This window comes from Vulpes vulpes, chromosome 9 (genome assembly GCF_048418805.1).
Source record: "Vulpes vulpes isolate BD-2025 chromosome 9, VulVul3, whole genome shotgun sequence".
NCBI classification, from domain to species: Eukaryota; Metazoa; Chordata; class Mammalia; order Carnivora; family Canidae; genus Vulpes; species Vulpes vulpes.
In genome coordinates this window covers 7259874-7285756 of record NC_132788.1, presented here as the reverse complement: position 1 = coordinate 7285756, position 25883 = coordinate 7259874, and the positions used below count along the sequence as shown (strand labels likewise).

The following is a 25883-nucleotide window of genomic DNA, read 5'->3' as shown; positions in this document are numbered from 1 at the left end:
GTTTGTTTATTTATTTGTTTGTTTGTTTATTTATTTATTTATTTATTTATTTATTTATTTATTTATTTCTGGCTGAGGTTCTGAAGAGGACTGGGGAATGTTTCCCGGGGGTATGCTAGGGTGACACATCCGCTGGACTTACAGGCAACGTTGGAAGTTACTGGCCAAATATCTGCATCAGAGTTAGAAAATACACAAATTCTTTGGCTTCACCTTTGGATCTTCTGATTCACTGAGTGTGGGGCCAACGCATCTGCATTTTTACAGGTCCTCCTAGATGTTGCTGCCAGGTTTGAGATCTGTTGCAGTATTTGATCTTGATTGTGCCTTCCACTGTGTCATTTCCTGTGGATAATATGAATTCACTTATGCTCGACTTTGCCTACCTACCCTCCAAGTCTTTCTCTCTTAACTTCCCTCCTCCCCTCTCCCCCATTACAGCAGGGGTGCATTTTGAGAGAAAGGTACCTACTACCTATTGCATTGGCCCCCAGATGTAAAAGATTGATGATGTTCTGTAGCACTGAAGGTAATATTAGTACTCATTTGGTAATGTCAGTAACAGTTTAAATTGTACCCTTATCCAAACAGCTCTAGGTTTAGAGATTTCTACTGTAGAGCCATTCTCCTTTGGGTTTCTTAGGCATTTTATTGGATCCATGTTCATGTATTCTTTTTATTAAACATACTTCAAGTCTCGTTAGATTTGTGTTTTGTTACTTTGTTAAGAGCCACAAGATGTCTCAAAATTTTAGTGTAGCTTTTTCTGGCTTGGAAGATCAGGAGATTCCCTTAGAATATCAGGTATTTGAGAACATTAAAATATTCAGGACTTGAACATTTATACTCTATTTTAGCCAGTGATTTTAAAGGTACGAAAAATAGAATTATTGATTAAAAACAGCTTGGTGATTATGACTGGAAGCTACAGTCTGGCTAACTGACTTTTTCTTGTAAAAGACTGATTAAGAACTGATTTCATGAGAGAACTGATTAAGATGTTCACCACCTCAACTTTCCCTTCAGAAATCTTGTCCTTAAACTTTCACTAGAAAGTAGCATGTTATGTGCTTTTTTTTCTCCTTGGATTAAAAATTTAATGATTCTTCTGTCTACTCCTTTCTCTTTATATATTGCTGTATATGTCAATGCTGGATATAATAAATTTGTAATCCCAAAAGGTAGGTCAAATAAGTATATTGTGTATATTTTAAGCTCTAAAATAATCTTAGGTGTGGAATAGTGACAATAATTTTATTTTTTTTAGGAAAGATTTTATTTATATGAATAGTAGAGAGCACGAGCGGGTGGAAGGGGCAGAGGGAGAGGGAGAATCAGGCTCCCTGCTGTGCAGGTCTCAATCCCAGGAACCTGGAATCCTGACCTGAACACTCCAACCAACTGAGCCACAGAGGCGCCTCTATTGACAAAAAAGACCAAAAAAATTTTTTTAAAGCAAACTAAGAGAATTCTAATATGCAAAAGAATCACAGGGGGAAATTTGAATTGAATGTTCTAAATGGAGCTGAAGGAAAATATGAATGTATTCTTGTACATAAATGTGCAGTATTGCCTCTTTGTTTTTGTTTCCTGTGTACATTCCTCACAAACTCTTTTGCCTTCCTTTTTTGTTAGCTTCCCTCTTCTTCCACATGGGGCCAGCAGTCCAATACAACAGCATGTCAGTCCCAGGCAACGCTGTCATTGGCTGAAATCCAAAAACTAGAAGAGGAACGAGAACGGCAGCTTCGAGAGGAGGTAAATTTTAGAAGTAAAAGCAGTCTAGTCAAACACTCTTGAATGGCTGGTGTGCGTTATGGGTGAGGTTAGTAAAGATCATAATTATTGTCAGAATTGCTGTGTATCTGAAATGGATGTTCATTATGAAACTCTTTAGCCTATAATAGGAATAACATTAAGATTAGGGAACACGAATGTTCATTTACCTTAAATATTTTGTTGTAGCTCTTGAAGAAGTAGCTCATAAATAAAAATAAATGAGTTTTTCAGAATTGTGGCTTTATGCAGATATCCTTCTTATAAATTTGATTTTTAGAATACAGAATAAATTTTTTTTTCCCTCTAAGGATACTGGCTTTTCTGACTAGCTAGAAAAACTTAAATATGACAGAAAGTTTCTCTGCTTATAAGTCTATATCCTGAAGCTTATCATTAGGATTAAAAGGATACAAAAGTGTGAAATAAGAGGGAATAAAGGAAGAATACAGGGCAGCCCCGGTGGCTCAGCGGTTTAGTGCCACCTTCAGCCCAGGACAAGATCCTGGAGCCCCGGGATCAAGTCCCACGTCGGGCTCCCTACATGGAGCCTGCTTCTCCCTCTCTCTGTGTCTCTGCCTCTCTCTCTTTCTCTATGTCTCTAATGAACAAATAAATAAAATCTTAAAAAAAAAAAAAAAGGAAGTTCATATGTATTTCATTTCAGTGCTTAGCCAAAAGTCCTACTTAATTTTTAAGAATTTAAAAAATTGGATTTGGTCTTTTTATTCTCCTCTTAGTGTCTCTGGTAGTTTACATCTTTTTTTTTTGCAGCAAAGTGGCTAACCCTTTCGTGTTTAACTTTGTATAGCTGTTATGTATTTGCATTCCACTTACCATACTAGACAGTAGTAACTAATCTTTTTTGAAGACCAGAATCTTAAGCTAGCTCCTCTTGTGCAATAGCAAAGGCGCCAGCAGAGGGAACTGATGAAAGCTCTGCAGCAGCAGCAGCAGCAGCAGCAGCAGAAACTCTCTGGATGGGGGAATGTCAGTAAACCTGCAGGCACTGCGAAGTCTCTCTTGGAGATACAGCAGGAAGAAGCCAGGCAGATGCAGAAGCAGCAACAGCAGCAGCAGCACCAGCAACCAAACAGAGCCCGGAATAATACGGTGGGTTCATCTTTTCCTAAGCACTCATTGTATGGTTTGGAGGTTCTCTTTTCTGACTTTTGTGGACTTTGTTTTTCTTATTTTAGTATTGTTTACCACATCATTTGTCTCTTCTTCTTTAACAGCATTCCAACCTGCACACCAGCATTGGGAATTCTGTTTGGGGCTCTATAAATACTGGTCCCCCTAACCAGTGGGCATCTGACCTAGTCAGTAGTATCTGGAGTAATGCTGACACTAAAAACTCCAACATGGGATTCTGGGATGATGCAGTGAAAGAGGTGGGACCTAGGAATTCTACAAATAAAAATAAAAACAACGCCAGTCTCAGGTAGGGCTCAAAATAATCAATTCTGTGCTTCTTTGAGGGTTAGGGGATGGGGCGTGTGGAAAATGGGGTACTGGGTGGACAGGGAAAGATAGTTATTTAGTTTTTGCTTATTTTCATCTGTTTCCAAGCATGGGAAGTTGTAGTTTGGTGATTGCTTTCTTCCCCATGGAAGCACATCTGAATTTTACTAGGGGCTCTTTGTACTGCTAGGCACTTAGTCCATTGCCTGTCACTTGGTAACCACTTAATAAATATTAGGAATAGTATAGTGTGTGTGTGTGTGTGTGTGTGTGTGTGTGTGTGTATAACATTTCTCTAAGATACTCTAGATCTTAGCATTTTTCTCTAAATTTATATTTTAAGTTAGCTAGACTATAGTGAGTATTACAAACACCTCTCTAATGACCTTAAACCTATTTATTTTTATGATAGAGTTCCACTTCACCTTTGTCTTTCTTTCCTCAATATGCAGTGTTATTGAATGAGCATGGGTTTTAATGATAAATATATGAACTCAGTTCCCAGCACTGCCACTTACTAGCTGTGTGACCTGTGTGACCTTGGGCAAGAGGGAACCTTTTTGAGCCTCAGTTCCCTCATCTGTAAAATGAAGATAATGACTTCACGGGTGTGTAGTTGTACAGATTAAATGAATACATAAGAAGTAGTTAGTGAAGTGCCTGGCACATAGTAACTACTTAATAAATGGTAGTGTTGTCAGATTGTTTCTTCTTGTTTGAGGGTCTAATGTATTAAGAATAGGACTCTAAACAACTGTCAGCTTATTGAGCAGCTTTGCCAGGCACTGTACTCTAGGCTTTTACATACAGTATGTTTATTCTTTGTTGATAATCCAAAGAAATATTAGTACCATTTTACAGATGAGTAAACTGAGGCTTAGCAAAATTTTAAAACTCACCAAAGGGCACATAGGAAGAATTTAATCATTTCTCTGGCAAGAAGCCCTGTCTTCACAAATGAGAATATATTAGCTGAGGCTGCATTATAAGAGGGTACTGAGTCCCTCTGTCCCCAATCCAAATATTTGAAGGTTTTTTGGTTTTGTTTTGTTTTTTAAAATTCTTTTTGGAACCAAACATTGGATTACTGGACAGCCATCCAGTGTTGCCAAGACGTTATCTGTTTATGGTGTTGTAGTATAATCATATAGTAACAGTTTCTGGGAATATAATATCGCCCTATTGTTTTGCTTTAGTAAATCTGTAGGTGTGTCTAACCGGCAGAATAAGAAAGTAGAAGAAGAAGAAAAGTTGCTGAAGCTCTTTCAGGGAGTAAATAAAGCCCAAGATGGATTTACCCAGTGGTGTGAGCAGATGCTTCATGCCCTTAATACGGCAAATAACTTGGATGGTAAGAATTGGGGAGGGAAACCCAGCATGTGGAATAGCAGAGCAGGACCCACAAAGAGTTTGACAACTTGGAATGATGGGCCAAAACTCAGGAGGTGAAAGCTAATGGAGCTCAAATCCTGTATCTACCACAAGAACTCAACTCTCTAATGGTATAATAAATACTACTTGTGAGAAAAGTCCTGTAATATTGTGCTCAAATAGGTTATCTGTGGTTGCCACAAAGTAAATGCTATCTCAGGCTGTCTTAAAAATGTGCAGGGCAGAGGAGGTCATAGTTCCATATAGGTCATTTAATGGGGGACATTGCCAGACAGTCCAAAGTTTCCAAAGAAACATAACTTATGGTGGAGACAAAGGTTGTCATGGGCAAGAGAAGGCTGAAGTGATGTGAGATCTTTCCCTTCCTGCCTTTGGGGGATGGAGGTGGGAATCATGTGACAGAACAAGTAGACTTATTTTATGCACAAGGAAACTAGGACCAATGACTGGAAATGAAAAGGTTTCAGTGCAATTTGAAGAAAAACTTGCTAATTATTAGTTGATCACAAAGAGAATTCTTTGCCTGAGATTGAAGTGAGTCCTTGCCCCAACCCCAAAATGTTTGCACCAGAGACCAGTTAGCTTGATGTGGAAGGGATTCCTATTACAGATAAGCTATTTTGAACTCGTACACCTCCAATGATTTAATTAAAACCAAGAATCTTTTAGAAACAGAACATTAAAGGAATGGAAGAATTCCTTTGCAGCATTGTAACAAAATCTTATGTTCTGGAAGAGCCAGGGAAAAAATAACAAATAATGGCCAGCTAGCTACCATTCATTAAGCACCTATCATGTGCTAGGCACTTTCTAGCAGTTAGCATATGTTATTCCAATTATTTAACTTTTGCAGTAATTTCATAAGATACTTACACAATGTAGGTAATATTATCCCCATTTTATAAATTAGGAAACAGAGGCTCAGAATGGTTAAATAACTCATCAAGGTCACACAGCGAGCAAATTTCAGAGTCAGGATTTTAACCCATGTCTGTCTAACTCTTGATACTTGTGCTTTTTCTCCCGCACCACACTGCTTGTATGTTCATTTGATTCCTCTCTAAACATAACGTATGTTAGTAAAGTGAAAGTTCCTAGAGGGTATGACTATATTCTTAGTATCTGTCAAGGTGCCTGATACACATCATAGCACTTAATAAATATTGATTGGATTTAAGGAAAGAAAGAATGAATTTCCAGATAACTTCAGTCTTAGGCAAGCAATTGTTGGAGTCAACATAACATTTAGTAAAACTAAACATGCATAATATGTCTTTGTTTGACTCTGTGCTATTTGAGATAATTTGGGGCATTGCAGTGACAGTGGGCTTTTTTTTTTTTTTTTCCTGCAGAGTAGCTTAAAGAATATTTAACACAATAGCTATATATGTTTTAAGTTTGCATCTTTAGAGTCAGCAGTAGAGAGGTGTGACAGTATATTAAAAACTGACACTGATTCTTTACAGGTGATATTTCATTGTTACTCTTTATTTCTTTTCTCCTCTCATGTTTCAGTTCCCACTTTTGTTTCTTTCCTGAAAGAAGTAGAATCTCCTTATGAGGTCCATGATTATATTAGGGCCTATTTAGGAGATACCTCTGAGGCCAAGGAGTTTGCCAAGCAGTTCCTCGAGCGCCGTGCCAAACAGAAAGCCAGCCAGCGGCAGCAGCAGCAGCAGCAGCAGCAGCAACAGCAGCAGCAGCAGCAGCAGCAGCAGCAGCAGCAGCAGCAGCAGGTATAAGTCCATGATTGGCGCCATGCCCCTGTGAGCAAGTAGTAATGCCTTGAAGCATTGAGCAACCAGAGAAATGAAAACTAAAACAAATGCCATTTTTGTACATCAAGTGACCATAGCTTCTTAAAATGAGGTAGACTTGATATTTTCAAATGGCATGTCCAGCTTTGTGAATTTCCCAAATGGCCTACTAGTTCCTTTCTCCTTTGTTCATATATGTGCCTCAGTCAGATTGCAGATTCCAATGTGTCACAGATACATTTTTTGAATAGTTAGAAACATTTTTTTGATAGTTAGAAACCTACAAATCTCCAGTCCTCAAGATGCCCTGTACTCAATATTGACAGCACCTTAGCATGCTGGATATGCCATATATTGTTGATAGGGATGTAAAAGGTATAGTCCGTTCTCATTATTTGTGGTACTTTGCTTTGTAAAGTTGCCACTAATGCTGAATTAGCGAATACTGAACTTTTGTTCCAGGGAAAACACCGAGTTAGGTTTCTAGAACTTCTGGTCATAGCATTTTTTGTCAGCTGATCAATACATTACCTTGTTTTATGTGTGTTTCTGTTTGAAGATGCCTTATTTACTATATTGTTGATTGCTTGGACTGAACTCCTGGCCCCCAGCACTACAGCTGCTTACCTAGCACCTGCCTTTTCTCCATAAGCATGTCACAGCCTTTTTGGAACACTAGATAGCACTTAACACTTGGGGGCCATTTTAAACAGTGACAGCACTAACAAGCAAAAATGTGAGCCTCATGACACTACGGAAACTGAAAAAAGATGATCGTTTTTACTGTAAGAGCGGAGACAAGAAGGTGGAATACTGTCCTGTTCCACCTCAACTGGGAATTTGTTTCCTCAGGCAACTCAGGTTTTTTACTGCTCTGGACATTCACAGTTCAGGAAAACCATAAAAACACTGCAAGTTGTGATATTTGGGGTTACGGATAAATTATAGCCAGTATGTAAATTTGGAAATAGGAATCTGTGAATAATGAGGATCAGTTCTACAAGTTTTCTGAAAGATGAGGCGGCAAGGCTCATGGAGAGCTTAAGAATATTCATATCCTTCAATCCTATAATTCTGCCACAGATAATGTTTGTTACAGTGGTCATTTCTGGGAATATAAAAGATACAGTGAAGTACATTAAAAATCCGTTTGGGTGGATGGGTTAAACAAGGATCAAGGGAAGGAAAGTAAACAGCGCGGGAGAAATAGAGAATCAGGAGGGAAAACATTGTCTTTACATTTGTGAAGTGGCTGCCCCTGTGTGCTGAAATTGGAGGTGGGGGCCCACACAATGTGTGCATATACACATGTAGCCAGGCTCGTCCTTCCATGTCATTTCTCTACTCTTCCTTCTCGTCCCCCACTGCCACTACTTGTGCCTTCAGCTAGCTCACTGAATCTGATCCCAGTTTAAAATGAATTGTTCTAATAAGGGCAACACTAAGTATGAATGGCTGGTAAACGATTTTGTAGTTGAACCAGTTGGTAGAAAGTATATGGATATTTGGGGACCAGAGATCTTCTGGGATTGCCAGTGGGAATAAAGTACATAATAATTTTGTTTGGTAACATACTGCCAGCTAGTCTGCAGCCTCTGTCCTCTCTGTCCTGGGGCTCAAGACAGAGGAACCTTATGTTTTGGTAGATGAGGGGTGTAAATTGCTTGAGTACAGAGGTCTGTTTGTGATTATTTGCTGTATATTTAATTTCATAGTGGCTGGAGACTCTATGTATACCAGAGAGGTTCTGACAGTTGTGTTGTCACAGTGGGGTGGAAACCTAGAGCTATTAGGATAGGCCTTTTGGAGGCACAGAGCTTAAGTGGGATGTCTGAATCTAAATGAAGGGAAAAGATGGCTCTGTAGACTTCTCTTGGTTTCATTATTACTGGAATCCATGATAGGCTTTCTGTTTTTAATCTCATACTTGATAAGATGAGGACTAATCAACCATGTTCCTGTCGTGGGCCATACTTGCATCTGTTGTGTAACCCCAATTGTGACATCTTCTCTCACAGGACTCTGTGTGGGGAATGAACCACAGTGCACTCCATTCAGTATTTCAGACCAATCAAAGCAACAACCAACAATCCAATTTTGAGGCCGTACAAAGTGGCAAGAAGAAGAAAAAGCAGAAGATGGTCCGAGCAGATCCCAGTTTGTTAGGTGAGCAAAGCCAAAAATCTCAGCTGGGAGTTAGAGGTGTGCAGGTTATAGCAATTTCCTATGTGAATCTCCTGATAGAATGTTTTTCATAAAGGGAAATATTTCTTATACAAAATTAATTTTTTAAGCCACTTCAAAATAAGTAATATTTACTGGGCACGTCAGTGCAAGAGTGATGCCTTGTGTGCTATAGGGAATAAGAAAAGTAATTACTTATACTTGTGTGATGCTTTAAACTTTGAAGCCTTATTTCATATATTCTATGAATTTCCCTAGAAGGCCTTTCAGTGTAGTTGGAAAATAATGCTAATGGAGAAAAGGAAAAGTTGTTAAAACTTAAATGCTGATTTGTATAGAAACTGACCATAAGTCTAATCAGGTATTCAAACAACTAATATTTGCTGATATTCATTATATATGTGTGTATATGTATGTATATATATATATATATATAGAGAGAGAGAGAGAGAGAATATATATATATATATTCAGAGTCATTCTGCATTAAGAGATCATGTTCCACTTTACCAGTGAGTAAACCAAGGCCCTGAGGGTTTAGAACATTTTCCAAAGTCACACCATTATTTAGCAGTGGGGCTGGGATTTCAGAGAAGGCCTGTTTTCTTTCCACTCTTCTGTTAGCCACAACTATTCACGTCTAGCCTTGAGAACCAGAGTCTTCACACAAGACAGCTTCATGGAAACAGTGACACCAGAATTAGGGCTTTGAAAGACTGGCAGGAAGGACAGGCAGTGGTGTTTCTGGAATAATAAACAGTCTAGGCAAGCAGATGCAGACTGCTTGTGTTTCTTAAGTTGGCCAAACAGCTTCACAGACAATGATGAAATTAAAATGATTCTCTGTTTATGAGTGTCAAATAGACTATTAAGAACTATGTTGTCCAGAGTAGAATGATTATATTGGCAAGATGGCAGGTTGGAGTGTTGGCCCAGGCAGCAGGCTGTGGTATAGACCAGGTAAAAGATCCTGGTGGCCTGGAGAATAGGTAGGGGTTTTGGTAGTAGAGATGGAGAGGAGTTAGATGGGTTTCAGAAACTTAGGGAACTGAATTGGCTGACAAGGGGAATGGAAGGCTTTGGGCAGCAGGGGGGGTAGTGCTGCCATTTGCTAAAAGGATGAGCCCTGGAAAATGGGGAGCAAGCTTAGGGGGATAACAACACAGTGTTAAAGTGTGTTGTGTGGGTCCAGTGTGGACCCAGTGTGGAATGCCTATGGGACTACAGATGGAGATCCCCTTGTGAAAAAGTAGAGAGCACAGCAGGAAAGAGATTGCCATCCTACCTTGCCCGTAGTAGGGTCTCTGCCTTCCCTCAAAGGTCTCCTACAGTGGAGAAAACAAAATGTTAGTAACAGAAACTTAACTTTGAGGATTGCCCTTTGGAACTGGAGCCTGAAAGCTGGCTTGGGAGCAGAGAGAGACCTGGTGAAATTCTGTTTTCTTCTGCCTGTCTCAGAATTGTATTATTAAGTTACTTATTTTACCTGCCTCAGAAATTTATGTTAAGAATGGATGGAACAGTCTAACATTTTACCCAGTTTTGACAGAAGTGGGTGAAAATAGATTAACAAGTGCCTCTGAAATTCTGTGTGTGGCTTCTACCAGGAAGCCCTTGTTGCTGTTTAGCTGTGTGGCACAGGAACCGTGGACTGTCAGGGGGGTGAGGTAAAGTTCTCTGAATTAAATATTCAATCTGATTCCATCCCCATTACAGATACCAGAAAGAAAGGGACTTAAAACTCTCTTTGGGGGAATGAGGGTTATTTTAGGAATAGAGTTTAAGGAATACATATTATGTTGAAGGAACAGAAAAAAATATATAAGGAAAAGGGAAATATTCAACAAAGTATTGAGAAAACTCACTTGTGTAGGCTTGGACCTTTTTATGAAAATGTCTTCTCAACTGAATCTCTATCTGAAAATTGCTCTGATGATTACTAACTTCTGCCCCTTGCCTACTCATTTCCACTTACTGCTATTTGTTTTATTGATTCACAGATTGAGAAAAATTAACAAATGTCTGTCATTCACAGTTCCCCATGTACAGAATGAGACAGTTCTAATTTGATCCAAAAGCATCCATTGAGAAAGTAGTCACTAATTAAAAGAGAACTTTGCTTCTAAAACAGACCATCAGGGGATCCCTGGGTGGTTCAGCAGTTTAGCGCCTGCCTTTGGCCCAGGGCATGATCCTGGGGTCCTGGGATCGAGTCCTGCATCGGGCTCCCTGCATGGAGCCTGCTTCTCCCTCTGCCTGTGTCTCTGCCTCTCTCTCTCTCTCTCGCTCTCTCCCTCTCTCTTATTGATGAATGGATAAAATCTTAAAAAAAAAAAAAAACAAAAACAAAAAAAGATCATCAGAGAGGCCCAACCTCATTTTTTTTTTTCCAACCTCATTTTAATGATCCATCGCCTCCATTGTACTCCGTCTTCCTGTAGTTTTTAGAGCTGCCAGATGCCATTGTGAACCAACATCCATTACTTAGATATGATAGATACACACGATGGCATTTTTTTTTTTTTTTTTTTTTAGATTTTATTCATTTATTCATGAGAGACACAGAGAGAGGCAGAGACATAGGCAGAGTGAGAAGCAGGTTCCCTGCAGGGCACCTGATGCGAGACTCGATCCCAGGACTCCGGGATCATGACCTGAGCCAAAGGCAGACACTCAACCACTGAGCCACCCAGGAGTCCCAGTTTGCATTATTACATTTCCACTTTTATCACATGTAGCTTGTTTTTATTGCAGTTTATCTTTCTTGAGATACATGTGAAGTCAAAACCCTGCTTCGAAATAGAGTAATAGCTCATTTCATAGGCTGTTTGGTCTTTATGTTTTTATATTTATCTAATTAAATTGTTATTTCCAAGTAGGGACACTAAGCCTTTTGTTATTTTCAAGGAAAAAGTCGTGGGTTGTGGGAACACTGTTGATGGGTAGAACTAAGGCTGGGGTTTGGAGCCCTAGCCTCTCCTAATCTTAGGCCTTGTAAGCAGCTTTTACCACAACTTCCTTGGCTAATAGTCATGTTTACATTTTCAAATCGTGATATTTTGAGTCAAGAATAAAATATAAGTAAGCTATTTTTATTATGTAAGACTTTTTTTGTTTAGTACTACATTTAAAATGTGTCTTTGTTTGAAAACTTGAACATTAAAGAACAAAAAGGAGGGAGCAGAACACAATATTAACAACTGCTTTTAGGTAGGAGAGAGCATTGCCTGTTTACTTCTTGATATCCAAATAGCAGCTGAAACAGTTTGAGATTTCATTTAGGTGGATGAACTGAAAGCTTTTTGAGAGCCACTCATTACAAAGAAGCCCTGTTAAATAATAATTTTTATCAATGTTTGATTATGGAGTTAATAGAAAGATTACATACATGTGGTAGATGGGATCAGATTTTCAGAATGTTGGTAGTGTTTGTGAGGACTGCTCATTGCCTTCAGTGGTGGTGCTCATACTGCTTTCTCTAAACCAGATTGCGTTTTAGTTAATCAGTATGGCAGACTGAAATTCTTTCCTTTACAAGTCTACTTATAATAGGTTGATTTGAATAAAGTCTATCCTGTGATAGAATATCTAGGGTTATAAGGATTTGGTAGTGGATCTTCCCTAAAACACCCCCTACCCTCAAATAGCAAAAATTCTTGGCCAAAATTTTGAAAAAACTTTTGACCCAATAAGGGGAAAAAGTATTCCCAGTAGTGAGTGGGACTGAAGTAGTACTACTACCACTTAGATGTCATAGTCCTATGGTTGGATAGTTACAAAGTGTTTGGTGTGTGTTATTCCTGCCCCCCCCCCCAAGCCCCCATCTCTGTTAAGATTCACCTCCCGAATGAACTTTCCCCACTAGCCAGCCTGTCTTAGCTTTAACACATGCTCACAGCCCAGATTCTTCTCAGGAATCTCTGACACATTAGTTTGCAATTCTTTTTTTCCTCCCTACTTAAATTACACCAGAACCCTAAGAAATAAATAAAAACAAAGAATCTCTCATCAGAAGAGCAGAAATACCGCTTTCCAACCTTTATCCTTCCTTCTTCTTTTCTTTAGTATCCCTATGGCATACTAAAATGCAAGAGACTTCTATTCTAGCCCACTGTCTGGAATTCATCCCCACGATTGTCTGGGTGTGGTCACTCATTGCCAATTTTTTCCGGCAGGATTTTCAGTCAATGCTTCATCAGAGCGACTCAATATGGGTGAAATCGAGACTTTGGATGACTACTGAGCACCTGCCAGTGGACTGGCCTTCCTTCTCCTCTCCGCTGACCATGGATTCTCCACCTTTGGACACAACACTTACTCACCATTTACTCTTTATCACTCTGCAACAAATCACAGAACCGATCATCTCAGGCTTTTTCTTCTAGCCCTTTGTGTCCAAGATTCTTTAAACTGTTTTTGTTGGTGAGCATCTCAGACTGTAGATAAGTGGACTGGACCCTGTGTCTTGGGGGTGGCAGTTGGGATTACTCCCCAACAAGGCTGATTTTGGGCAGCACCTGTTTACTGTGCCGTGATTTCATCTACTGTGTCCCAGAAAGTTTGTTGGGATCTGCCAATAGCTATTTACTTTCTTATGTCACCTTTTTCCCTTCTATTCCTTTTCTTCTTCTTTTTAACCCCCTCCCCCACCCAAGGGCAAGGGGTCTAACTGGTGCAATCATGAAGAGAGTTAATGGTAACAGACATTGGCCAGCAGCACCATGCCATGAACTGTGACTTGAGTGTCCTACAAGACAGAGCACCCCCAGTCTGAAGGTTGCATTGCCACTGCTAACTTTGGGATTGCATCAGAAGAGGCCCTGAGTGGGGTGGAGTTTAGATTGGATTGGTTTGATGTTGCACACCCCTCGCCTGTTCTTTCTGAACATCCTTTCGGAGAAAGGATTCATGTTTTTCTTCATTAGATAGTGACTTCCAAGCAAGCTGACTTCTCCCCTAGCATATGCCAACCTGATTGGACAAAGGAAACCCTATGGCCTGGGAGAAGGACTTATTCTTAATTTTTCCTTTCTTACAAAAACTGATTTTTCCCATAAATATTTTTACTTCAGAGGACTAGGACCAGTTTGTTTTGGGCCTTTCTGCTGAAAATTTGTCTCGTTTAAGAGGCAGCTAGGATCTTTACCATATGTATGAATTTGTATAATTTCACTTTGGATAGGGATAAACTTTTGCTTCTGATAAAAGCCCAGAATTTCATCTGGTTCCTCAGAGCGTTGCGTGTGTGTCTTGCTGTGGCCCCAAAAGGTTTTGTTTAAAGATTCTGGAGTGGCAAGTTGTTTGCCTTTTCTGAAAAGAAAACATACAAAACCTGACCATCTTTAAGACCTTCATCCATGGGAAACCACTACACAGGAGAATGCAGTGGGATGGAGGGGATGGGAGAGAATGGGAGAGAGAAGCCTGGTCTGGCTTCTGATCATGGCCTCCTAATACCCCTTCACTTCAATTATAAATGTATTCAAGCCCTATTTATAAACAAATACTCTTCCTGCCTCCCCAACCCCGGCAGAACATCACCTGGAATTGCCAGTCACACTTTGGTCTGGAGCCATTGGACCGTCCGTCCCTGTGTGAAAAGTGCTGTGGTTCGGGTGGCTCCTGGTAGAGCACCTTTTCTTTCTGTCATCATTGCCTGAAGAAGGCTGGAGTTGCTCTGAGAGCATTTTGGTTTTGGCTGATTATATTTGGTTTCTATTTTTATTCTTTTGGATCACCATTCTCCCTATCCCTTCTTGCCTCCTTCCCTCCCTCCCTCCCAAACATGTACAATAACTATACAGAGACTGCTACAAACTTGTATATAGTTTTTGGATCAAATAGCATGAGGAGATGGGGAACCATTAAAAGTTGGGACTCCTGCTCTCCTTTGCTTTGTAAATTCAAAAGTGGGGGGTGGGGAAGAGGGATAGTTAAAATGTTTACAAAACTTTAAGCTCCCTCGGAATTTTGCCAGTGTGGAGGAAAATAAAAAAAGAACTTAAATAAAACGTGGTGGTATTCTGTCTGAGTGCCTCTTGTACTCACCTTTGTCAAGGCTAAGTCTTGCACTAAACCGTTCTCTTGGCACCATGGAGACGCTCCAGACACGTGAGCCCCTGAGACATGGAGGCAGCCGTGGCCTTTCCTGCCAGGGTGTGGAACACTGGCTGGTTCTGTATTTGGGAATGTAGAGGTCAAGATAAACATGGTAAGTTTGACCAAATGTCTTTACTCCTTTCACTGTCCCTTTCTGCTGACTTGTGGATGGTCTCTTGCCCTCATACCACAGACACACCCTCTGAATGTTCCTTCCAGAGCCTACCCACACCTTCCAAACTGGACTCCACTGTGTGCTTGTTCAGGGAAAATAAAAATAAATTAAAAATTAAAACACAAACATTTGGGGTGGGGTAGGCAGACTTGGGGTAGCAAAGTCATTTTTGTCACGGAACATTGCATTTACTTCACCAAGAACCTTGCTTCTACTTGAGGAATTTCCCACTTAGTGGAAAGAAACCACCCCTCCTGCTATTTCTCACATTCTCATCTGTTCACGGACTTCCAACTACTACATTCTGTCCCTTTCAATAAACTTAATTTGCTAATTATCTTAACTCTTAGTTTTAAAGTATTTGTTTTGTACATGGTTTGCTTTTACTTAATTTCGAGGCTTAAAAAAAAAAGACCATACCCAGACCAGATAGCTTTATTATGGAGACTTTCCCCTAGGTGGTGTTCTCAATACTGTTGCTGCATTACAAATTACTCCAAACTTATTTAGAACGACCTCTTCATTTTGCTGGTAACTTTATGAGTCCTTATTTTAGGGAAGGGCTCAGCTGGGAGTTCTCCTGTGAGGTCTCCTGATTGTGGCCATATGTCAGCCAGGGCTGTAATCTTAGAAAGATTTGATAAGGTTGGCCAAGATGGATCACTCATGTTAGTGGCATTCGATTCTGGCTGTTGGCTGAGAGCTCAGCTAGCTTCATAGCTAGAAGAACTATATATTCCTCTTCAGCATATCTTCAGAGTAGTTGGACTTAGGTGGCACTTGGCTCATCACCTTTTCTGCCCTAAACTCAGAAGTCATATAGTGTCACTGTCAAAGTCCTCACACAGCTACTGAGACTCGGGGCTGGAAACATGAGACCCTTTCCATCCTGATGGAAGAAGTAAGGTCACATTGTCAGAAGAGCATGTGGGGTGGGAGATGTCCTTGCCATTTTGGGTAATTATCTGCATAAAATTAGTTTATGCATATACATCAAGGAACTTTAACTCTCCATTGGCTCTGAGTTGAGGGATTACCTTAAATCCCTCAGGATAGATTAATAGTACTTCTGGCTTTATCTTTTAAGCAACCATTTTATAAATATGTAGTAGTGTATCCTTCTACAAACAGTATTTTTTTAATTGATCAGGTAAAGAATTGGAATTTTTTTTTTTAAGATTTTTATTTATTCATGAAAGAATGGCAGACACAAGCAGAGGGAGAAGCAGGCTCCATGCAGGGAGCCCAGTGTGGGTCTCAATCCTGGGACTCCAGGATCACGCCCTGGGCCAAAGGCAGGCGCTAAACCGCTGAGCCACCCAGGAATCCCTGAAATTTATTTTATACAAAGTGCCCTCTCTGCATTATTAATAAAAATAAAAAGTCTGTATGGCTGACAAATGCTACCGTGAAATGAAGCTATTTCTCTCCTGTGCTTCCAGTGTGTGAGAAGTAGAATTTCCTCACAAGAGCATCAGGCATGCACACTCCAGACAGAGTAAGTTCTAACCAAGAGCATATTCCAGATGGAAGCTGGAGCTCCTGGTTGATGGGTTTCATGGAGCAAAAAGAAACAGCCCAGCTCTGGAGATGGAATTGGCCCTGCTTTGAGTATAGGCGGTTCCTAATGAGTCTCCTTGCTGGGACGGTGGGGAGCCTGGGAACCTCAAAGCAGCCAGATGTGTGATGTTTATTTTAGGGATGTCATTGGATGTCCTGGGAACGAAGAACCTATACAGCTCTTGGTAGTGCCACTTGTGGACTAGGAACCTGCAAGGGGGGAGTTTCCCTCTGGGGATTAGTCATTGGGAATGTTTTGCAACTAAAACAGCATCGCTATGCTTCACTGTATGGGAGGAACAGCACATAGATGCCAGGAAGCAAGGGGAGAGAAGTGGGCTCTTTCCCTCACTGCTGCACTGTAGCCTAAAATCTACCATTCCCCCCGTTTTGTTGCTGGCAAAGGGATGACACCATGAGGATGAAACTCAATAGCTTCAATACTCAGTTCAGGGACACATTGGTAGCTCAGTGGTTGAGTGTCTGCCTTCGGCTCAGTGCGTGATCCCAGGTCTGGGGATTGAGTCCCTCATTGGGCTCCCTGTGAGGAGCCTGCTTCTCCCTGTGTCTCTGCCTCTCTCTCTGTGGCTCTCATGAATAAACAAAATCTTAAAAATTCAGTTCAGATCTTAAGCAGAGCCATAATTTCTTAAAGATTGTTTCCTTTCTCCTCAAGTGTAGGAGTGGTAGATTAGTGTCCTTTGACTGAAAATTACTTTTTCCTTTGAATTCCTCTTTTAGAGCAAGAAATGGTCCTGAAAATTGTTGGTGGGTTAGTATTAGGTTTGGTTGCATATAGAAGGTGAAAAGCAAACAAAGTGACTTAAGCAAGATGGTTTATTTTTCAAGTGAAATCTAGAGGCTGGCATGTTGCTCAGGGACCTGGGTTCTTCTGTTTCACCATCCTGATTGTGGCTTCCATACTCATGGTCACTCTTGGTCCAAGGTGACTACTAGAGCAACAGTCATCAAGCCCAATATTCCAGGCAGGAGGAGGGAGTGGGGTGAGGCAAAAGGAGCACTCCTCCCTGCTTAGTCCTCCATAAATAGGAGCTTTTTGGGGAGTCCTTCCCAATGTCTAAAGTCTTATTGGTTAGAACATAAATATGTAACTATAGTTCGTTGCAAGGAAGACTGGAAATTCGGAGATTTTAGTTGACCGCTTTACCCCAAATACCATTGGGGTGCTGTTTCTAAGAACTGGGGAGAATGGATATTGCATTGGTGGTTAGTCTCTAACACTAATTTGCTCTAGTTTTCTGTTTTGAAGTTGGAAAAATTGGGGATCGTTTGTACACATTGATCATGGGAAAGGAAATCTAGCAAACTACCCCAGTTTGGTCTGTGGACTGAGGATCTCAGTGTTTTCCAATGAGGAGGTTCTTTTTCCATTCTTGTGCAGAGCTGGGGTACCAGAGTAATTTCCAAAGGCCCAGCCTTGCTGTGTTTGGCATCTCCTACTTCTGCAGAGTCTGGATTTGGGGTGGGTTTGTTTTTTTTTAAGGTATTCTGTGGAGTGAACCTGCAACTGGTTTCATGAATGGAGTTGCTGGAGTCAAACTGTCAGATATGAATGTTGGTCCTACCACCTACTTTGGGCAAGTATTTTTTCCCTATCTGCAAAATGGAAACTATCAAGTGGTTATGATCAATAATTTAAAATGCAGGAGATCCCTGGGTGGCTCAGCGGTTTAGCGCCTGCCTTTGGCCCAGGGCGTGATCCTGGAGTCCCGAGATCGAGTCCCACGTCGGGCTCCTGGCATGGAGCCTGCTTCTCGCTCCTCCTGTGTCTCTGCCTCTCTCTCTTTCTCTCTCTCTATCATCTCTCTATCTATCATGAATGAATGAATGAATGAATGAATGAGTAAATAAATCTTAAAAAAAAAACTTAAAATGCAAGTGCATAGTATAGTGCCCAGTGCATAAAATACTTGATAAATAGTGTTTGTAGGCCATTTTGCCAGAGTGAAGGGAGTTTGTAGGCTCAATACGGTAGACTATTATTAAATAGGGATAAAATTTCTCTCGGACATCTTAATATTAGTGCATAGAAGTAGCCCGCAGGGAGGCAGTGTGGTACAGGTTCTATATGAAGCTGTATGTCAGCTAGCACCAGATCATCTGTGGAACTTGAAGCAAAAATCATTCCTTAAGCTCCATGACCAGAGTTTCTAATTTGGAGTGGGACCTAGCATTGGAAATTATTTTGAAGTACAGAATGGGCAGTCTGTGAATAGAGAAGCGTTGCCTACCTGATACTGCTCTGACCTCCAGAGTTTGTGAGTGCGATCTGTGTGTGCATCTGCACATCTTTGCAGCAAACTGCCGACCCACACTGTTTTCAGATTTAACACTTGTGTTTCAGCATGGGTTCTGGATGATATATGATAATCAACCTTTGCAGTTTTCCTGAAGCAGAGTTAAGTTGAAATGCAAGTATGGTGAGCCTCATATAGGGCTTAGTCACTTACCTAATTTTCTGACTCTAGTAACATGAAATTAAGCCTTAGATGGCTCAGGGTCCCATCATAAAACAAATATTCAGTCAAAAGAAATGGAAAAATGTTGGTGTTGAAAAGGTTAGTAGCAAAATGGATAAAGGTAAAGTTACTGAAGGATTGATCAGTAATTGTAGGGAAACCATTAACACCATATTCAGTGATCCCATCAGTCATTCTGTCCATTTCTGGGTGATTCTTTTTTTTTAAATAAATTAATTTTTTATTGGTGTTCAATTTACCAACATACAGAGTAACACCCAGTGCTCATCCCGTCAAGTGCCCCCCTCAGTGCCTGTCACCCATTCACCCCCACCCCCCGCCCTCCTCCCCTTCCACCACCCCTAGTTCGTTTCCCAGTTAGGAGTCTTTATGTTCTGTCTCCCTTTCTGATATTTCCCACACATTTCTTCTTCTAATGTCTCTCCAGTTCACTTAACAATCTCACCTGGATACTGTGTGTGTGAACATGAACATAGAAAAATTGGTTTATATCTACAAATATATAAAAGAAGCAAGGAGAAGGGCCTCTGGCTGGCTCAGTTGGTGGATCATGCAGCTCATGATCTCAGGGTGTGAGTTTGAGCCCCATGTGGGGTGTAGAGATTACTAAAAAATAAAATCTTTAAAAAAAAAAAACCCTCTTAAGAAGAGAGTAATACCACCTAAAATAGGCAGTGAATAACATATACTTAGCTGCTACAGTTCTTGTCTCTGTACCAGCTCACAAGCTATGGGTGATAATGTACAACTTATTTCCTTACTTCTCATTCCATGTTCTTTTGCCCTGAACCTTCATTCTCGAGGGATCTGAATCCTTAATAGTCCTGAGGTTATTGCAACTTTTGTCTTTAATTAGCTTCCCTCCCGCCCCCATCCCAAGTTCAGGTTTTCTTTTTAATGAAAATTTTCAAACCTACATAGAAGTAGACTAGTGTTAGGAGTGTCTAGGAAGTCTCATGATCTGAGTGCCAGCAGATTCTGTCTAGTAAAGGGCCCTCTTCCTGGTTTGCAGACAGGCATCTTGCTATGTCCTTGGGTGGCAGAGAGCTCATGTCTCTCTTTATCCACCTTTTGACATTTATTTATAAAGAAGAATTTATTTTTAAATTAAGATTTTTATTTTATTTCCAGTATAGCTAACATGCAGTGTTATATTAGTTTGAGGTGTACAATATAGTGATTCTGCCATTCTATACATTACTCAGTACTCATCAGAATCAGTGTACTCTTAATCCCCTTTACCTATGTTCACCCATTGCCCCCCACCCCCGCCCCAGCTCCCTCTGGTAACCATCAGTTTGTTTTCTCTAGTTAAGAGTCTGTTTCTTAGTTTGTCTCTATTTTTCATTTGCTCATTTGTTTTGTTTCTTAAATTCTACATGTGAGTGAAATCATATGTATTTGGTTTCACTTAGCATTATACTCTAGCTCCTCCACGTGGTTGCAAATGGCAAGGTTTCATTCTTTTTTATGGCTGAGTACTATTCCATGGTGTGTGTGTGTGTGTGTGTGTGTGTGTGTGTGACATCTTTATCCATTCATCTGTTAATGGACATGGGCTGCTTTCATAATTTGGCTATCGAAGACAATGCTGCTGTAAATGGGTGCATATATCCCTTTGAATTACTGTTTTTGTATTCTTTGGGTAAATATCCAGTAGTGTGATTACTAGATCATAGGGAGGTTCTAGTTTTAATTTTTTGATGAACCTGCACATTTTTCCACAGTGGCTGCACCAGTTACATCCTCACCAACAGTGCAAAAGAGTTCCCCTTTCTCCACATCCTCACCAACACCTGTTGTTTCTTGTGTTGTTGATTCTAGCCATTCTGACACATGTGAGGTGATATCTCATTGTGGTTTTGATTTGCCTTTCCCTGATAATGAGTGATTTTGAGCATCTTTTCTTGTGTCTTTTGGCCATCTGGATGTCTTCTTTAGAGAAATGTTTATTCATGTCTTTGTTGAGTTGTATCAGTTCTTTATACATATTGAATACTAATCCTTTATCTTTCAATCTTTTAAAGATCATCTTTCCCTTTGTCAGGGCCCTACTCTAGTGACCTAATTTGTTTTTTAAGATTTTATTTATTTATTCATAAGAGATACAGAGAAAGAGGCAGAGACCGGCAGAGGGAGAAGCAGGCTCCCTGCAGGGAGCCCAATGTGGGACTTGATTGGAGAGTTCTGGGATGACGCCCTGAGCCAAAGGCAAATGTCAACCGCTGAGCCACCCAGGCGTCCCCCCTCATGACCGAATCTAACCCTAATCACCCCCAAAGGCCCCATTTCCAAGCACCATCACTAGGCTTCAACATAAGAATTTGGGGGGACACAAACAGTTACAGCAACTGGTATTAACAAACTCCTACCTAACATAATCCAGCTTCAACAATTGACATTTTACCAATTTTGTTTTATTTCACATTTTTATTTTTTTTAAAGGAAGGTAGGGAGGGGCAGAGTGAGAGGGAGAGAAAATCTTAAGCAGGCTCCATGCCCAGTGTGGACCCCGACAATGGGAATCAGTCCCACAACCCTGAGATCATTACCTGAGCTGAAATCAAGAGTTGGACACTTAGCTGACTGAACTATCCAGGTGCCCCCTTCTTAGACTATTTTAAGAAAAATTCTAGATATGTCACATATTTTAATGTGTGCGGTAACAGATAAGGATGCCTTTTTTTTTTTTTTTTTTAAGTTTTGTTTAAGCTCTACACCCAACATGTGGCTCGAACTCACAACCCTGAGATTGAAAGACACATGCTCTTCTGACTGAGTCATCCAGGCACCCTAATGAGTATGCCTTTAAAAAATAAAAGAACAGGGATGCCTGGGTGGCTCAGCGGTTGGGTGTCTGCCTTCAGCTCAGGGCGTGATCCTGGAGTGCCAGGATCGAGTCCCACATCGGGCTCCCTGCATGGGGCCTGCTTCTCCCTCTGCCTGTGTCTCTGCCTCTCTCTGTGTGTCTCTTGTGAATAAATAAGTGAAATCTTTTTTTTTAATAAGTAAAATCTTTAAAAAAAAAAGACTATATGCGAGTATCACATTAACCATGTTGATAATATCTAAACCCAGTCCATATATCATTTTCTCATATTGTCCTAAAGGTGTCTTTTTTAAAAGTTTGAACCAAAATCAAAATGAAGTTCATTTGGTGCAATCCAGTTCTCCTCAAAAATGAAATTGAAAAAATGGAATCATTTATCCATGGAACATCCTATGTTGGATTCAGCAAGGAGCATCCTTTATAGTATCAATTAACTCATCTCTCTCACATTTTCTGTATATTAGGAGTCAGATCTAGAGGCTTGACTACATTCAGATTCTCCCTTTCCCTTCAAGGAATACTTAATTGCTGGCATGGTGTACATCCTGTTGCATCCCATCAGTCATGTCAGCAAGTGGTTTTGTCTGGCTGTCCCATATTTTCCTTATGTCAAAATTCATCAGTCCATTCCATGGCTGTAGAGTTGACTCACCCATTATAACCGGTCTGTTGTTGACCATTCATGTAGCAGTTTTAACATTCCTCAATGGTCATTGTCTAGGTCCTATTATTGTATCATTTGTCATTGAAAAATAGTGACCCTTGGGAGGAAAGGGAGACCTTATTTTGAGTAATTCAAGACTTAGAACTTGGAAGAAGAGTGGAAAGAACTCCAACGTGATTTTCACTCCCAACTGCTAACGTCTTACCGTATCTGCTTTATCAGTTTTTCAGGATAATCAGTTTTTCTTAATGATGACTCTCTGTATTTATTTATGAACCATTTGGAAGCAAGCTGCAGACATGTCCCTTACCCCTAAACATTTCAGGGCGTTTCCTTGAAACAAGGACATTTTCTTACATAACCACAGTGTAATTATTAAAATTAGGAAATAAATTATATAATGCTATTAATTAATATTTAGGTTTCATTCATATTTCACCAATTGTTCTGCTAATATCTTTTATAAGGAGAAAACAAAAAGGTGCAGTACGCTATCCATGATCACTTTCTGTATTTAGTCGGCATGCTCTTGAGTCTTCTCTAATCTGGAATGGTTCCTCTGTCTGTCTTTGTCTTATCTGGACATTTAAGGATGTAGGACAATTGTTTTGTTGAATGCCCCAATTTGTGTTTGTCTGGTGTTTTCTCAGGATTTGGTTGAGATTATGCAATTGGGCAGGAATAATACAGAAATGATGTTACGTCCTCAACACATCATAACATATGATGATGTTGGTTTGAACCATTACTGGTGATGTTAATTCTAATCCCTTGATTAAGGTGGTGTCTGCCTGGTTTCTCCACTGAAAGGATTTTTTTATGGGAGATACTATGAGACTTTGTAAATATTCGATTCCTCATCAAACTTTTAAAAAAAAGAATTTATTTATTTATTTATTTATTTATTTATTTATTTATTTATTTATTTATTTAAGAGAGAGCATGTGCATGAGAAAGGAGGAAGAGCAGAGGGAGAGGGAGAAGCAGGCTCTCAGCTGAGCAGGGAGCCCAATGGACTTGAGCTAAAGGCAGACACTTAGCCTAGTGAGCTACCCAGGCACCCCTCCTCATCAAACTTTTATTCACTAGTTTAAGCAGCCATTGATTCTTGCTTGAACAATGAATACTTGCCATACTTTCCTTTTATACTTATTAGCACTCTGTTACAAGGAAGAGCTTTTCATGCACACACGCACGTGTGTGCACACACCCATGCATGCCTGTGCATACACTATAGGTTAGAATCTGATAGTATTTTTCATGCATAGATTGTTCATTTGGTGCCCCTCCAACTTGGCTCTCCCTCATTTTTTGAGCACTTCTTTCTTCATGAGATATTCTAGACTCATCATCTATTTTTCCTTTCCCAGATTTGGAATTAGCCATTTTTCTAAATCTGCTGCTTCTGCAAGGAAGCCTGAAGATTTATGAGTGGAAGAGTCTCAAATTTGTTTGAGTCTACCCAAATATCCCCATTCCAAATCTCAAGGTCTCACTCCTGTCCAATCAGTGCTATAGGTTTCACCTGAGAGAATTGACACAGCTGTGAATTCAAGACTGTAGTTCTGCAATTCACACAGATTTGGGGCCTGATCTGTAGCCAGTTATGCCCTGTATCCACAAGAAATAAGGTTTTTTTTTTTTTTTTTTTTTTTTTTTTTTTTTTTTTTTAAGAAATAAGGTTTTAAAAAAGATTTTATTTATTCATGAGAGACAGAGAGGCAGAGACATAGGCAGAGGGAGAAGCAGGCTCCCTGTGAGGAGTCTGTAGGACTCAACCTCAAGGACCTCAGGATAATGACCTGAGCCAAAGGGAGATTCTCAAACACTGAGCCACCCAGGTGCCCTGAAAAAAAGATATTTTTTAAAGACTGTCACAAAAGGGCTGTAGTTCTTTGATCATGACTTGGCTTTCAAATTTAAAGCCTGAACTTGTCATTTTCTGTGAACACCCACTACAGTAAAACAAGTAGCCAATTCATTTCACTGTCCTATTGATCATATCATCATCACCTCTATAAACATCAAGTACAGTATCTACTTGATCTTTTAAGCCTTGTCTTCAGTAGGCACTTCCTGCAAAACAACCACATGAGTCTTAACATATGGCATGCCACATGTTACCAGATCAGATTTTCTACTGGCAATCAGGTCTTCTGTGCATTCAAACTCAAACACGGTGGCAAGCCAAACTCAGAAACACATCTTTGAGGGCCTGTTTCTCAGGATCATTCCAGGTGCAAAGCTCTGTATTAGGGTCTGACTTGGAAACAGGATTCACTCTAGGTATTTCAGACAGAAGAGATTTAATGCAGGGATATATTTTAAGGATGTCTAAAGGACTGAAGGAGTAGAAAAGGGAAAAGGGAAGGGAAATTTACTTATAAGTTGACAACTGCACCTAGACAACCGACATCAGCCAGGGCTGAAGAAAGATTCTTCAGAGGCCACAGCACTTTTAACTAATGCTCCTGGAATTGGATTTCAGCTGCCTGGCAAGGACCCAGAACCTGTACTTCCAACTTTATGTGGCTGCCCCCAAAGCCACCATCACCTAACCTGAGTCCCTGATGTTCTTAGAGCTGTCAGAGAGTGTCACTTCTCCCATCCCACCTTGTATCTCACAAGTGCCTCCCATTAGCAGGTGCTAACAGGAAGTCAGCTAGAAAGGAAGTTTTAAGTGTCATTGAAAACTGTCATTTTGAAACTGTAGTTATCTGACTATATTATGCTGCTTCGTTACATTGCAGGGCACAAAAAGTTGAGGATGGGAGCCTGGGGAGTAATAAGGCAACATACATGAATAAGCAAGTGAGAAGATGCTCAATGTTAACTCCATCCCAGAAATCCCAATGGATTGAATCCAAATACTGAGTTCCTGTTGCATGCTGGGCATGGTGGTGCTAGGTTCTAGAGATGCATTGGTGAACAAAATACAGCCCTTGCCGTCCTGGGATTTATAGTCACATAGTGGGGATAGGCAAACTATAAACACTTCATCTAATGGCAATATTACCTCTATCTGACAAAAGATTTTTATTTTGGATACACACACAACCCAAACAAAAATAAATGTAAAAAGATAGACCACTCTAATAAATGGCAATGAAAATTGAACAGACCATTCACAAAAGAGGATACTCCTTTGGTTGCTGAATATGAAAAGGTGCTCAACTCTGTTAGTCATGGAAATGCAACCACAATGAGGCACCTACCAAATTTGATATACCTATCAAAATGACTAGAAAACGAAAGACTGGCATTGCCAGGTATGGGTGAGGATGTGGAGCAACTGCTTACAGTACTCATAAGAGTATAAACTGGAACACTTTGGAATAGTGCTCAGCAACATCTGCAGAAGCTAAACACTACCTACCCTCCGACCTAGCAACTCTGTCATTAGGTTTATAACCAAGAGAAGTTAGCATGTATTTTCACCAAAAGACATGTACAAGCATATTTATAGGAGCTGTATTCATAG

At 40.3% G+C, this 25883-nt stretch overlaps 1 protein-coding gene across 7 annotated transcripts in view; it reads left to right on the top strand.

The window, feature by feature from the left end:
- GIGYF2 (GRB10 interacting GYF protein 2) overlaps nt 1-14584 on the top strand; it is a 136176-nt gene extending 121592 nt beyond the window's left edge. For 5 of the 7 annotated variants that reach the window (XM_072719143.1, XM_072719148.1, XM_072719147.1 and 2 more), the window contains 7 exons: nt 1636-1758; nt 2683-2889; nt 3015-3220; nt 4437-4591; nt 6148-6368; nt 8408-8555; nt 12749-14584. In XM_072719143.1, the coding sequence (XP_072575244.1) occupies nt 1636-1758; nt 2683-2889; nt 3015-3220; nt 4437-4591; nt 6148-6368; nt 8408-8555; nt 12749-12816 (1128 nt within the window). In that variant the 3' untranslated portion in view covers nt 12817-14584. The remainder of the gene's footprint in view (nt 1-1635; nt 1759-2682; nt 2890-3014; nt 3221-4436; nt 4592-6147; nt 6369-8407; nt 8556-12748) is intronic. The other 2 variants (XM_072719144.1, XR_011994119.1) reach the window with 2 other exon arrangements.
- The last annotated feature ends 11299 nt before the right edge of the window (nt 14585-25883 follow it).